This window comes from Ranitomeya imitator, chromosome 2 (genome assembly GCF_032444005.1).
Source record: "Ranitomeya imitator isolate aRanImi1 chromosome 2, aRanImi1.pri, whole genome shotgun sequence".
NCBI lineage: Eukaryota > Metazoa > Chordata > Amphibia > Anura > Dendrobatidae > Ranitomeya > Ranitomeya imitator.
In genome coordinates this window covers 347,502,648-347,518,172 of record NC_091283.1, presented here as the reverse complement: position 1 = coordinate 347,518,172, position 15,525 = coordinate 347,502,648, and the positions used below count along the sequence as shown (strand labels likewise).

Genomic DNA, 15,525 nt, shown 5'->3' with positions numbered 1-15,525 from the left:
CCATAGGCCCCGATATTGACCGCTATGAATTTGTATTTATACATATTAGTCCAATTAACCTAAGACCTCAGGTCACACTTTGTGTATAACAATTATTTCACAGAACCGCAAAAGAAGCTCATGAAGTGTACATAAAATAAATCAAATTTATTTCAATCCAATAAAATCACATAAATTGTATACAATGGATGCCTCATCAGAATGACTAGCGACTAACAGCCAAAGACACATTAATTTCCATACAGGTATATACCAAAATAGGCATTGTGACCTTATACTACCAACCGAATATCTCTATTTAGGTCTATTCAGAATACATGAAGGTGATACATTGCTTCTAATAGTAATCAGTTGATAGTAACCACCTTCTATAGATATATAAGGTGTCTCAGTGCAAAAGTGCCTAGAAAATAAGGTGCAAAAATCACATACTGATACCTGTTGTGAAGTGCCGATAAGCTGCGTCTCACCCCGACACGCGTTTCCGCCTATTCTTCTTCCGGTGGCGTGTGTTAGTGAGGAGGCCAGTAGACCTTTTAAATGACTATTGTCCAATCAAAGATCAGAGTGTCTATTGCCCAACATTCATACACCTGTACCCGTGAAGTCGGCCCATGTTTAGTGACGTAATTGGGCATAAGATACACAAATCACTCGTGCAGGATCATCCCACCTCTAACCGGTGGAACGCAAGCTTTCCACTCCGTGTAACAGAGCGGAAGTCAGGCGTTCATGTATTACTAAAGCGCCACTGCCACAACCTATTAATGTAAGCCTACCATTCAATGTTATCTGTGAGCTGTGAGATACAATAAAAATGCCTTATCTAAGAGTCACCATTAGACGCTTCACCGGTGGAATTGAGAAGCGGCAATACGTGTCACTTCTACGGATGAGGTGTCCAACACGTGCAACCAAAAAATTAAAGTTCTCCGCTTTCATCCGAACATAGTTATAAAAATTTTTATTCGGGGTTTCCTCGTAGCTCCATGTATAAAGTAGAATGCACCCCACGTGTCATTCTCAGTGCAGTGATTGGGTGAATCCAAAAACGACGCCAGCGCAGATGCATGATGCGCTGTCTTTCTTGCTCCTTCTCAAGAACAATCGCTTTCACACAATTCGCCTCAACAGTAAAATCCACATAGGTTTTCACAATGTTCGCAATCACACCTTCCATTTTTACCACTTGCTCTACAACATGTCAAAGATGGGCTGTAGAAACACGGTGTATATAGGTTTTCATTAGCCAGTAACGTTTGGGAGCCTCCCATCTGCCATTTTTAAAAAACGGATCCATCGTGAAATGGGTAAAAAAAAAAACCCGGAAGAAACTGATGAAAAACTGATGTGACAGATCCCTTTTTTTCGCAAAAAATGGATCTGCCGCATCAGTTTTTCACATTCTGCGACGGATTTGTCGAGCCAATTGAATATTTAGACACGTATATACTGTACCCTGATAGGAAATATTTTTTGAGGATTATTATGTATGAAATGCTGACGCAGCTGTGTTCGCTTTCTCTTGGCAACAACATGTATTAAATTCATTAATTTATTTTTTCTGCTTTTTTTGATGGCACCATGTAGTGGGTAATTTTAATAGAGATAGCATGAATTGGTAAATGCACTTTATATTATATATCAGCAAATAATTACCGTATTTTCCGGCGTATAAGACGACTCTTTAACCCCTAAAAATTGTCCCAAAAGTCGGGGGTATTCTTATACGCCAGGTACGGCTGCAGGGAGCAATCCTGGATGGTTCCCAGGGTCTGAAGGAGAGGAGACTCTCCTTCAGGCCCTGGGATCCATATTCATGTAAAAAATAAAGAATAAAAATAACAAATATGGATATACTCACCCCTCCGCTGGCCCCTGGCTCTCAGCGCTGCGAGCGTCTGCCTCCATTCCTAAGAATGCAGTGAGTGAAAGACCTTCGATGACGTCGCGGTCAGGGGACCGGTCACCTGACCGCTCATGTGATCGCGACGTCATCGAAGGTCCTTCACTCACTGTATTCTTAGGAACGGAGGCAGACGCTCGCAGCGCTGAGAGCCAGGGGCCAGCGGAGGGGTGAGTATATCCATATTTTTTATTTTTATTCTTTATTTTTTACATGAATATGGATCCCAGGGCCTGAAGGAGAGTCTCCTCTCCTCCAGACCCTGGGAACCACACACCGTATAAGATGACTGGGCGTATAAGATGACCCCCGTCTTATACGGCGGGTATATCCCAAATTCCATATTTTATATGGAAAAGTTGGGGGCCGTCTTATACGCCCAGTCATCTTATACACCAGAAAATACAGTAATTTCTCTGCACTAGGCACTTTATTTTGTGTAATATTCTATTGCTGATATTTATACTTGCCTATTTAAAGCAATTTGCCATTTACATATTGGCTGTTATCTGTTGTTATTAATAATTGCCATATTTAAAGCTATCTGACAGATATGTTAGCTGTGAACCTTACAAGCCTCCATTTTTTTCCCAGTATTTGTATGTTCCTGAACATTTTAAATTATGTTTTGTATAAACTAATAAAAACTATTAGAGTTTTAAAATATATTCTGTGTCCACTTCTAAAAATATTTTTTTGCACCTCATTAATTGAATACGATGCATGAAAAATAAGGCTGTGCAGTTAAAGTAGAAAGAAGTGCTGGCCCCTGTTTTATGGGCTTTCTGATTGAGGACTTGTTTGTTTTTGATATTCCACCCCCTGATTGTTCCTCTCTCACCAGTGTTTAGTAAATGTGACTGCCTAGGTCCACCATGGTAATGGCAGGCACTGTGTCATAGCTGATATCTTCTCACAGCCCTTGTTTCCCATATTATACAGTCAGTAGCACCAAAAACTCATGAAGACTCTTTATAATACAGCAGTAATGTGATATATCAGACATGTCTGCAGGTAGGTCACACAGGAGCTGTCTCTGCATTGTGTGAGGTAACTTATTGCAGCCACATGAGGGAACATGGCGGCTACAAACATTTCTGAGGTAGTATTAATCCCATATATGATGTAGGACCTGATTCTACTCTAATACATGATGTCTGAAGTGAATGTGCTCCTATCAGCTGTAATGTGATGTGATAACCCCAGTGTTAAAGGTCCCTGGAACTGCTGAGGTGTTTTCTCCAGTTCATCCGTGAAAGAGGGAGAGACACAGATTTACCTCCCCTATATAAGCCCCACCCTTCTCACAGTGACACACCAGGCACAGACATACTGTGCACCTTGGGCCCACCAGAGAAAATCATTCTTGGGGCCCACTATGTAGCTACATAGAAATAGATACAAGACCACCAAAAAAGCGCTAATATCAGGGTATAATATAAGGTAGTACATGTCTTAATTATGTAGCAAGGGTTGGGGTAGCCCCCTCATAAAATATAATGCAGTCCCCTCCCATAGAATATAATGCAGCACCCCACAAAATATAATGCAACCCCCTCAGGTATAACGTAGTCCCCACCATAGAATTTAATGTATCACCCTCATAAGGCATAATACAGCCCCCCTCATATATGATAATGCAGCCCACCACAGAATATAATGCAACCCCCCATAGAGTATACTGTAACCCCATCATATAGTATGATGTAGCCCCCATAATATAATGTAGTCCCCTGAGAATAATGCAGTCCCCCCACAGAATATAATGTAGCCCCCTCATAAAATATAATGGAGCCCCTCTCCACCCCCATCATTGTCCTCATCACCACCTCCATCATTGCCTTCTCCACCACCCCCATCACTGCCCTTTCCACCACCTCCATCATTGCCTCCTCCCCCACCATCATTGTCCATTTCATCACCTCCATCATTGCCTCCCACCACCACCCTCATTGACCATCACCTCCATCATTGCCTATCACCTCCATCATTGCCTCCCCACCATCATTACCCATCACCTCCATTGTTGCCTCCCCCACCATCATTGCCCATCACTTCCATCATTGCCTCCCCTCGCCCTCATTGCCCATCATTTCCATCATTGCCTCCCCTCACCCTCATTGCCCGTTACCTCCATCATTGTCTCCCCCCACATCCATCATGGTCTCTCCCCACCAATATCATTGTCCTTCACCACCACACACACTTCACCTCTTCGCTGCAGCAGCACATCCTGCAGCCTCTTCCTTGCCGGCAGCTTTCTGTCTGATACAGCGCGCTGGATGATGACGTCATCCAGCTGGGCTGTCTCAGACAGGAAGCAGGGCGCCGGGAGGTGAGCTGTGCTGTGTGTGTGTGCCTGTGTGTGTGTATGTGGTGCTTTACATGCGGGCAGTGTTAGCCGCAGCCTGCGGCTAACGCTGCCCGCTATTAAAGAGAAATGGTATTCACACCTCCCCACGCCCATAGGGGCGTGGGGAAGCGTGAATATTCATTTTGCTTTCGTAGTGGGTACAGGATCCTGTCTCCAGCTGCTGCTACACTGGCACAGGGCGCGCCCCCTTGACTCAGGGACCCCATAGCCACTGGCTGGGGGCCCCTGGAGCAGTGGGGGCCCTAGGCAGCTGCTGGCCACTATGCCAGCAGGTGTCAGTGGCTGGGCACACCAGTGAATTCTCCGGTGGGCCAGTCCGAGCCTGTATACCGCTATACAAACAAAAACTACATGAGTTAAAAATCCACCCCCCATGTCCTCTTCCGCTTATTGCTCCGGTGGTTTCTTTTTAATTGATATAATTTTAAGTTCCATGTGAGAAAAGCTTTACATATCCGCTCATTTTCTTACCAATCAGGTCCTCATAGTATCAAATCCTTTCTGTGAACTTCTTAAGACAGTTTCCTATCAATTATGGAAAGGGAGAGGAACAAGATGGAGAGGATATTACATCTCACCCTGGAGATCCTCTTCCGGCTTACGGGAGAGGTGAGAGATTCTGATGACGTCACGTTACATCATTCTTATCTATGGGAATAACAGATGGACAGAACTGGAGAGGTGAGGACACTGGAAATGTCTGTAGTGAGATTTATTAATGTGTCTCTCCATAACCAGGATTACACAGTAGTGAAGAAAACTTCTAGTGAGCACTGTCAGGACCCTGTGTCTGGGGGATGGGGAAGACCCCTGAACCCAATTACAGGGCCACCTCACCTGCTAATACATGAGGACATCAATGGCCAGAAGATCCTAGAACTCTCCTACAAGATGATTGAGCTGCTGACTGGAGAGGTGACACTGCTGGGAATGCTGGGACATTATACAGTAACACTATGAAGGGATCGGGGGGATGACGGTATCATTGTATGCGTCAGGTTCCTATAAGGTGTCAAGATGTCAGCATCTATTTCTCCATGGAGGAGTGGGAGTATTTAGAACGACACAAAGATCTGTACAAGGACGTCATGATCGAATTTCCCCAGCCCCTCACATCACCAGGTAATAGACAGGACTAAATACACACGACCTATAATTATCTGTATGTAAAGAATGAATTCAGTCCATGTATGTGTTTCCTCCAGTTCTATCCAGTAAGAGGACAACACCAGAGAGATGTCCCCATCCTCTTCTTCCACAGGACTGTAAACAAGAAGATGCCAATGTTTCTCAGGATGATCAGGTAGATGGAGAGAAGGTGTCATGAGATCTCCCCTATGATGTGTAGGCGGCTGTGAAGGTCTTGTGTTCAGTCTTCTTTTATCCACCCCTATCAAGTGTTTTATACTTGTGTAATGAGAACGGCGGAGATGGCAAGATTAGAGCTGATCATAGATGTGACTTCTCCATCTGTCTGTGACTTTTACAATATTTGTTTCAGGATGAAGATCTGACCCATCTTAATACTACAGAGATATATGTGAGGGATGATGAGCGGTATAAAGAGGAGATTCCTATAGATAACTGCCCAGGTGAGTAGTAACTACTGAATGCAGAGAAGTCACAGATTCTTCTCATGTATATCGTATTTTTCAGATAAGACGCTCTTTTTCCCCCACATTTTTTTGGAAAATGGGGGTGCGTCTTATAACTTAAATATACCTTACTGGCTGAAGTTGAGTGGGGTCCCAGGGTCGCGGCTGGCAGAGGCAGGAGTGGGGTGATGCTGCCAGCCCTGGGTGCGGCTCCCTATGAACTTGTGAAATTTTACATTATATGTGCCACTGTGTCTAACTTCGTATTCCATACTCCTGGATCTGTATTGTCTATTATGTTTTTGATAATCTATTTTAGTGCATTCTGATATTTACTAACTTGTTTTACTATGATGCTTTTATTACATTGGTATACATCAGTAACATTTAGATCATACAGGGTTGTATATACCTTGCATTTATTATCTTTTGTACTGTTGTCCTATCTGACTGTATGTAACCTGAAAGGCATACCTTATGGTATGTTATCTTTCATCAGCCTAGAATCTTGTCTGTTTGTTCCTAATTTAAATTATTGTAAAAAAAAGATTGAATTTTTAATATATCTTCTGCCTTGCACTCTTCTCCCATCGGCTTTGCTAGCTTTATGTGCAATTTTCTATCTTGCTCATAATATTTACGTATATACTAATAAAATATCTTGTAGCAAAAAAGAAGCGCAGGTAGTGTCTTATCTCACAAATTATAGAAAATTTTCCAGTAAAATTAACTGCTCACCTGATGTAAAAGAAGGGGTGTTGAAACAGATACACACTACATAATAACATTAATCAATAGGTGACTTTATGATTCTCTACTGAGCAATTTTCTAGAAAGAGTGGCGACGTGTTTAATTTAGCATCCTAATGAGTTTCAATCTGCCAAAGTCAAAAACCTCTATGTTTATTAATTTAGAAAATGTATATTTTCAAAGTAATATAATTAAAAAATAATAAAATTGAGTTTTATTCTTAGGAGATAACTATACTTGGAACCCAGAAGGACATCAAATATCTTCCGATTTCAAGGCAGGTGGTCATAGAATCACATATGATACATATGATGACCATGCCGTTATCACATGTATACACACTGCTCTTCAAAGCAAAGACCTATCATCTGATGCTTTTCAATTGGTCCTATCTTCTGATTCATTGCAGATTGAAAAGCAAAATCACAGAGCTCATATAGAAATTAAGCCATATTCAAGTTCGGAAAGTGAGAAATGCTTCAACCATGAATCCCATCTTGATACACATCAGCGAGTTCACACTGTGGATAAGCCGTATTCATGTTCAGGATGTGGGAAATGCTTCAACCATGAATCCAATCTTCTTACACATCAGCGAATTCACTTAGCGGAGAAGCCATATTCATGTTCAGAATGTGGGAAATGCTTCAACCATGAATCCGACCTTCTTACACATCAGCGAATTCACTTAGTGGAGAAGCCATATTCATGTTCAGAATGTGGGAAATGCTTCAACCGTGGATCCGATTTTATTAAACATCAGCGAAGTCACGCGCTGGAAAAGCCATATTCATGTTCAGAATGTGGAAAATGTTTTAATCGGAAATCATATCTTGTTGAGCATCAAAGAATTCATACAGGAGAGAAGCCATTTTCATGCTCTGAATGCGGGAAGTTTTTTAACCAGAAGTCAGTTTTGGTTATGCATCAGAGAAGTCACACAGGAGAAAAGCCATTTTCATGCTTAGAATGTGGCAAATGCTTTACCAAGAAATCACATTTTGAAACACATCAGCGAGGTCACACAGGGGAGAAGCCATTTTCATGTTCTGAGTGTGGGAAATTTTTTAATCGAAAATCAGTTTTGGTTACGCATCAGAGAAGTCACACAGGAGTGAAGCCGTATTCATGTTCAGAATGTGGGAAATATTTTACACAGAAATCAAATCTTGCTATACATCAAAGAATTCACACAGGGGAGAAACCATATTCCTGTTCTGAATGTGGTAAATCTTATTCTCAAAAATCACATCTTAATAAACATCAGACGAATCACAGAGAGAAGATACCTTTTCTTATGTAGCGCATGTGGAAACTGCTTCAACTGTAACTGAGATCAAATTGTGCATCAAAGATCTCAAGTGGAAAACGCCATCATGTCGGGAATGTGAGAAATATCTTATCCACAAATCCCTCCCTAAAGCTAATAAAGAAAATAAAATATTTAATTTATTCTGGAAGGATAATACTTCTTTACTATTTGTTTTATGTGTGTTCTGTTTGTTATAAGGTTTCTTAACCATTATTTATTAAAGTTTTCTAATTTATTTTCATAGCTCTTTGTAGAGTTCTTTTCAATTAATGTTCAGGAAATTGCTAATTTCTCTGCCTGTCGCAGTATTTGTTGCTTTTTACTTCAACCCCTTAAGGTCAATGCTTTTTTTTTTCTACGTTTTCGCTTTTTTTCTGGCTCTTTCAAGAACTATAACTTTTTATTTTCCTGCCAACATAGCAGTATCAAATCTTGTTTTTTTTACAGGGCGAGTTATGTTTTTAAACAGCACCATCCATTTTGCCATGTGATAAACTGGAAAATGAAAAATAAATTTCAAATGTGGTGAAACTGCAGAAGAAAAACACAATTACACAATTTTTTTTTTTTGTGTGGGTTGTTTAATTGCATTCATTGCACTGTTAAAGTGAGCTTCCATTGTGATTTTTCAGGCCATTGTCAATCTGATTATGGTGCTACCAAACTTATACTAATTATACTAATATTTGTTTTATTTGTGTTGGAAAAAAAATGTACTTGTTGCCATTTTCCAAGGCCCATAGCATTTTTATTTTTTTGTGGATTGAGCTGTATGATGCTTGTTCTCTACTGTGGTGAACGGGCATTTTTTATTGACCTCATTTAGGTTAGATGTAACATTTTGATCACTTTTTATAGCATTTTTTTGTGGAGTTGCAATGGCTGAAAAATCTTAATTACAACGTTTTCGTTTTACTTTTTATAGTTTTTATTGATCAGGTCAATTGAGTTTATATTTTAATAGTCATCTTTTATGAACACCGCAAAACCAAATTTTTAATTTTACAATTTTTTTTTAAAATGTTTCAAAGGGAAAACAAATACCATATACAAATTGTTGCGAGGGTGACTTGCACGGGCAGTAAGCGCCACCCTACTCACTGAGGTCACTGTTCTGATCTTGCCCGTCTCAGGTCATCTTGCTGAGCTGCCTCTTGCAACATTTCCAGCTCTGCTATATCCTATTGCTGCTGGTGAGTCTTTGCAGGAATTTTAACACTTGTATCATGCAGAGTTTGGATTCCCCAGCCTATTCCTAGGCAGCATATGGTTTATTAGGCTGCTCCTCCCAACATTCCATGCTTGAACGTAGGTTCCTTGTTGCTTGTCTCCAGATCCTATTGGTGCATGGTTGTTCTGGGCCAAATGACCACTTAAACAAACAATAAGAAAATATACATGTTCCCCACAGTGTGACTTAGTTAAAAAGTGAAAAAAAAAAAAAGTCAAACATGTGAAAGTTTTAAAAAAATTAAAAAAAAAGCACGTGCAAAAAGTACATATAATTGGTATTGCCACGTCCGGAACAACCTGATATATAAAATTGTCATGTTTATTATGTACAGTGATCACCATAAAAAAAAAAAAAAGCCAAAATGTTGCTTTCACTCTTCGCCACGACAGCACCCCACTGGAGAGAGGGATCCGCTCCGCAGGAAGAGGAAACCTACAGAAAATAAAAGGGGGCCGTCCGCCTCTCCTCCTCAGTCTAGGTTTCCTGTTCCTGCGGGAACGACAGGACTTCTACATAGAAAATACCTGGGCTAAGCACGCCGCCTGTGCAGTGTCCTTGAGAACGGCAGGAGCTGCAGCCTAGAAGCATCGTCGGGGGAGTTCTGCTAGATGGCTCCCTCCTCGTCTGGGGAACCATGCAGACGGCCGGGTCCGGGGAGGGCCACCCGGCATCATCTGCATTACGCTGGCGGCTGTGCGGGAGGAAGCCCTGGCCGGCAGGAGTCGGGTGAGTGAGGGCAGCATTCCCATTGCGGTCCGGTGCCAAAATCCCAGACCGCGCATGCGCCAACCGCCGGAAAACAGATTGCCCCGGAAGTGGATGGTGAACTTCCGGGGCGTCCAGGCCAGCATCAGCGGCGGGGGGAAAGCGCAGACTCGCGCATGCGCAGTGCCGCATGGAAAGGGCGCACTATTTAATTCACTAACCAAGGGTAATTCGGCGATGCAAGATGTCATTCCCAGGTGCCATGGACCTCACAACAGGAGATCCAGTACCCCCCGCCAAAGATCGCTCTAGAGGATCCTCTGAGACTGGATGTAAAAGCGACGGATCCAGGACAGGACCTCGGCCTTCTGATCCGGTACTAATTGCTTCACTAGGTGAGTTTTTACAGTGGGGCAAAAAAGTATTTAGTCAGTCAGCAATAGTGCAAGTTCCACCACTTAAAAAGATGAGAGGCGTCTGTAATTTACATCATAGGTAGACCTCAACTATGGGAGACAAACTGAGAAAAAAAAATCCAGAAAATCACATTGTCTGTTTTTTTATCATTTTATTTGCATACTATGGTGGAAAATAAGTATTTGGTCAGAAACAAAATTTCATCTCAATACTTTGTAATATATCCTTTGGTGGCAATGACAGAGGTCAAACGTTTACTGTAAGTCTTCACAAGGTTGCCACACACTGTTGTTGGTATGTTGGCCCATTCCTCCATGCAGATCTCCTCTAGAGCAGTGATGTTTTTGGCTTTTCGCTTGGCAACACGGACTTTCAACTCCCTCCAAAGGTTTTCTATAGGGTTGAGATCTGGAGACTGGCTAGGCCACTCCAGGACCTTGAAATGCTTCTTACGAAGCCACTCCTTCATTGCCCTGGCGGTGTGCTTTGGATTATTGTCATGTTGAAAGACCCAGCCACGTTTCATCTTCAATGCCCTTGCTGATGGAAGGAGGTTTGCACTCAAAATCTCACGATACATGGCCCCATTCATTCTTTCATGTACCCGGATCAGTCGTCCTGGCCCCTTTGCAGAGAAACAGCCCCAAAGCATGGTGTTTCCACCACCATGCTTTACAGTAGGTATGGTGTTTGATGGATGCAACTCAGTATTCTTTTTCCTCCAAACACGACAAGTTGTGTTTCTACCCAACAGTTCCAGTTTGGTTTCATCAGACCATAGGACATTCTCCCAAAACTCCTCTGGATCATTCAAATGCTCTCTAGCAAACTTCAGACGGGCCCGGACATGTACTGGCTTAAGCAGTGGGACACGTCTGGCACTGCAGGATCTGAGTCCATGGTGGCGTAGTGTGTTACTTATGGTAGGCCTTGTTACATTGGTCCCAGCTCTCTGCAGTTCATTCAGTAGGTCCCCCCACGTGGTTCTGGGATTTTTGCTCACCGTTCTTGTGATCATTCTGACCCCACGGGGTGGGATTTTGCGTGGAGCCCCAGATCGAGGGAGATTATCAGTGGTCTTGTATGTCTTCCATTTTCTAATTATTGCTTCCACTGTTGATTTCTTCACTCCAAGCTGGTTGGCTATTGCAGATTCAGTCTTCCCAGCCTGGTGCAGGGCTACAACTTTGTTTCTGGTGTCCTTTGACAGCTCTTTGGTTTTCACCATAGTGGAGTTTGGAGTCAGACTGTTTGAGGGTGTGCACAGGTGTCTTTTTATACTGATAACAAGTTTAAACAGGTGCCATTACTACAGGTAATGAGTGGAGGAAAGAGGAGACCCTTAAAGAAGAAGTTACAGGTCTGTGAGAGCCAGAAATCTTGATTGTTTGTTTCTGACCAAATACTTATTTTCCACCATAATATGCAAATAAAATGTTAAAAAAACAGACAATGTGATTTTCTGGATTTTTTTTTCTCAGTTTGTCTCCCATAGTTGAGGTCTATCTATGATGTAAATTACAGACGCCTCTCATCTTTTTAAGTGGTGGAACTTGCACTATTGCTGACTGACTAAATACTTTTTTGCCCCACTGTAACTCTGCCTATTAAGCTGACGTTGTCTCCCTCCTCTCTCTCTTTTTCTCCTTCTCTCGCTATGTCTTATTACGGTCAGACTAAAAAACGACTAAACATAAGGAATGTGCCTTATGTAGCCAGCCCCTTCCAGACTCATACCCTAAAAAACTTTGCAAGGACTGTTTCAAGGAAACAATACAGGGAGCGGCAGTGTCCATTACGGACTTACGTGCCATTATTAGAGAGGAACTAAAAGCTATGTCCCAGGATAAACCACATAAAAGTAAATCTAAAATACCAACACCTGTGTCAGATTCCGAAAGTGACCAAGTTGTACTCTCGGAAGCCTCCCTATCATCATCACCATCATCATCTTCTTTAGAAATCGAGGGATGCTCATGTTTTCCCTTAAGGTACCGTCACATTAAGCGACGCTGCAGCGATATAGACAACGATGCCGATCGCTGCAGCGTCGCTGTTTAGTCGCTGGAGAGCTGTCACACAGACAGCTCTCCAGCGACCAACGATGCCGAGGTCCCCGGGTAACCAGGGTAAACATCGGGTTACTAAGCGCAGGGCCGCGCTTAGTAACCCGATGTTTACCCTGGTTACCATTGTAAAAGTAAAAAAAAAAAAAGTACATACTCACATTCCTGTCACGTCCCCCAGCGTCAGCTTCCCTGCACTGTGTAAGCGCCGGCCAGAATGCAAAAGCAGAGCACAGCGGTGACGTCACCGCTGTGCTCTGCTTTACGGCCGGCCGGCGCTTACACAGTGCAGGGAAGCTGACGCTTGGGGACGTGACAGGAATGTGAGTATGTACTTTTTTTTTTTTTTACTTTTACAATGGTAACCAGGGTAAACATCGGGTTACTAAGCGTGGCCCTGCGCTTAGTAACCCGATATTTACCCTGGTTACCAGTGAACACATCGCTGGATCGGCGTCACACACGCCGATTCAGCGATGTCAGCGGGTGATCCAGCGACTAAATTTTCTGGACTTTCAGCAACGACCAGCGATGTCACAGCAGGATCCTGATCGCTGCTGCGTATCAAACACAACGATATCGCTATCCAGGATGCTGCAACGTCACGGATCGCTATCGTTATCGTTCTAAAGTTGCTCAGTGTGACGGTACCTTTAGACAGTGTGGACAATTTGGTAAAGTCAATTAGGAATACCATGGGGTGTGAGGAAACAAAGGGTGCACAAACCACGCAGGACATAATGTTTGCGGGTTTAGCAGAGAGAAAAAGGAGATGTTTTCCAGTCATACCAGCAGTGAAAGCATTAATTAAAAGAGAGTGGGAGAAACAGGATCAGAGAAGTTTTCTACCCTCTGCGTCAAAACGGAAATATCCGTTTAGTGACGAAGAGCTTCTTACATAGACCAAAAGGTCGACGCAGCCATTGCCTCTACTTCTAAGCAGTCCACTTTAACTGTGGAGGATGCGGGATTACTTGTTGACCCTTTGATTCGTAAAGCCGAGTCATCCCTTAAAAGATCCTTGGAAGCGACTACAGGAATATTCAAACCTGCAGTAGCCAGCACTTGCGCCGCTAGGGCAATGCTCATTTGGATTGACCAATTAGACCAGCAAATTGAGGATAAAGTTTCCAGAGAAAAATTGCGGGCGGCCATCCCCTTAATACGAGGGGTGGCAGCCTTTATGGCAGACGCATCCGCCGACTCTCTCCGTTTGGCAGCAAGATCTGCAGGCCTCGTAAATAACGCAAGACGAGCGCTATGGATGAAAAGCTGAAAAGGGGACGCACAGTCAAAATCTAAAATATGCGCAATCCCATGTGAGGGTGAGTACCTCTTTGGTAAGACCTTAGACGAAATACTCAAAAAGGCAAAAGACAGGAAAAAAGCTTTTCCTGACTCCTTTATTCCTTTTTACAGGAGGGCCTTTAAGAGGAGGCCGTTTGGCAAAAGAAGGCAAACTGATAGGTCGACAACATGGACCAAGAGGACAAACAGAGAGGTACCATGTTCAGAAGACCCAACCCCCAAAAGAAAACAAATACTGAAGTAATATACCAGTGGGGGGCAGATTAAAATTTTTCGCCGCCCGGTGGGAAAAAAATAACAACTAGTTTGTGGATTTTAAATATTGTCCGAGATGGAATAAAGTTACAATTCTATCGCTTTCCCCACGAATCACATATTAGAACATCCCTCAGCTCGCCTGCGCAACAACAGGCCCTTGAGCTTGAAATTCAAACCTTATTATCAAAACGGGTTTTAGTCCAGGTTCCTGAAGGACAGGAAGTTAGGGGATTCTACTCTCTCTTATTCCCGATTTCCAAACCCGACTGTTCATTCAGGACAATCATAAACCTTAAAAAGCTCAATTCATTTATTGAAAACCATACATTTAAAATGGAATCCATTAGATCCACTATAAAGCTCCTTTTTCCAAACTGTATGATGGGGGGCATTGATCTAAAAGATGCTTATTACCATCTCCCTATCCATGACAGATACCAGAAATTCTTCAGGGTAGCAGTGACAATCAACGGCAAGATTCGTCATTTCCAGTATGCAGCCATGCCCTTCGGCCTCTCTACAGCGCCAAGGATCTTCACCAAAATAATGCTAGAGGTGATGGCCTATTTTCGCCAAAAAGAAACATTAATTGTGCCCTACCTGGATAACTTTTTGGTCATCGGAAATTCAATCACTCAATGTGCTGACCGCTTGGCTCACGCAATTTCCTCTCTACAGGATCTAGGCTGGATCATCAATACCAACAAATCCAGACTTACTCCACTTTCCCGTCAAGCGTTCTTGGGGTTCCATCTAGACTCATAACCCAAAAGTGTCTTCTCCCTCAGGTAAAAATACTACTCATCAGACACAAAGTCATAGCTGCAATAAATAATCCACGTGTATCCCTAAGACAAGCTATGTCGTTGCTGGGATCCCTTATTTCTTGTATACCTGCAGTGAAATGGGCCCAATATCATACCCAAACACTGCAACACCAGATCCTACAAGAAGAAAGACGGTTACTTGGTCGCCTAAATGCAAAAATAACCTTGTCCCAGGAGGTTTTAACTTCCTTAACGTGGTGGCTAGATTCAGACCATTTGATGAATGGTGTTCCATGGGTAATAACACCATCTCATACTATAACCACTGACGCCAGTCCTTACGGATGGGGCGCTCATATGGGGAATGATTTTTGCCAAGGGTTATGGGACATGGAAGAATGCTACAACTCATCTAACCTTAAAGAATTAAATGCAGTAAAATACGCCTTGTACCATTTTCTCCCACAGCTTCGGGGAAAAGACGTCAGAATCCTTTCCGACAACACCACCACAGTGGCGTATCTAAACAGGCAAGGAGGCACTCGATCAGAGACTCTGATGTCTTCTGCTGGGGAAATCTTGGATCTAGCAGAGAAACATCTGACATCCCTTACTGCGCTTCACATAAAAGGGGAAAACAACCAGCAGGCAGACTTCTTAAGTCGACACACCTTGAGGCAGGGGAGTGGTGCCTAAACCATCATATCTTCGAAGACATAGTATCCCTATGGGGTCATCCTCAAATAGATCTCTTTGCCACAAGAAGAAACAGAAAAGTCTGGAGATTTGCCTCCTTATCTCCAGCGGATCATCCGGACATTCTGGACGCTCT

General features: G+C 42.9%; 1 protein-coding gene across 3 annotated transcripts in view; it reads left to right on the top strand.

Annotated features, from left to right (window-relative positions):
* The window catches only part of LOC138663726 (oocyte zinc finger protein XlCOF22-like), a 29,522-nt gene extending 21,341 nt beyond the window's left edge, over nt 1-8,181 (top strand). Inside the window, exons 2-8 of one of the 3 annotated variants that reach the window (XM_069750048.1) lie at nt 4,759-4,889; nt 5,019-5,195; nt 5,279-5,402; nt 5,486-5,583; nt 5,782-5,872; nt 6,851-6,903; nt 7,036-8,181. In XM_069750048.1, the coding sequence (XP_069606149.1) occupies nt 4,815-4,889; nt 5,019-5,195; nt 5,279-5,402; nt 5,486-5,583; nt 5,782-5,872; nt 6,851-6,903; nt 7,036-7,929 (1,512 nt within the window). In that variant the 5' untranslated portion in view covers nt 4,759-4,814 and the 3' untranslated portion in view covers nt 7,930-8,181. Of the gene's footprint in view, nt 1-4,726; nt 4,890-5,018; nt 5,196-5,278; nt 5,403-5,485; nt 5,584-5,781; nt 5,873-6,850 lie in introns of those variants that run through there. The other 2 variants (XM_069750046.1, XM_069750047.1) reach the window with 2 other exon arrangements.
* Nucleotides 8,182-15,525: the final 7,344 nt, after the last annotated feature.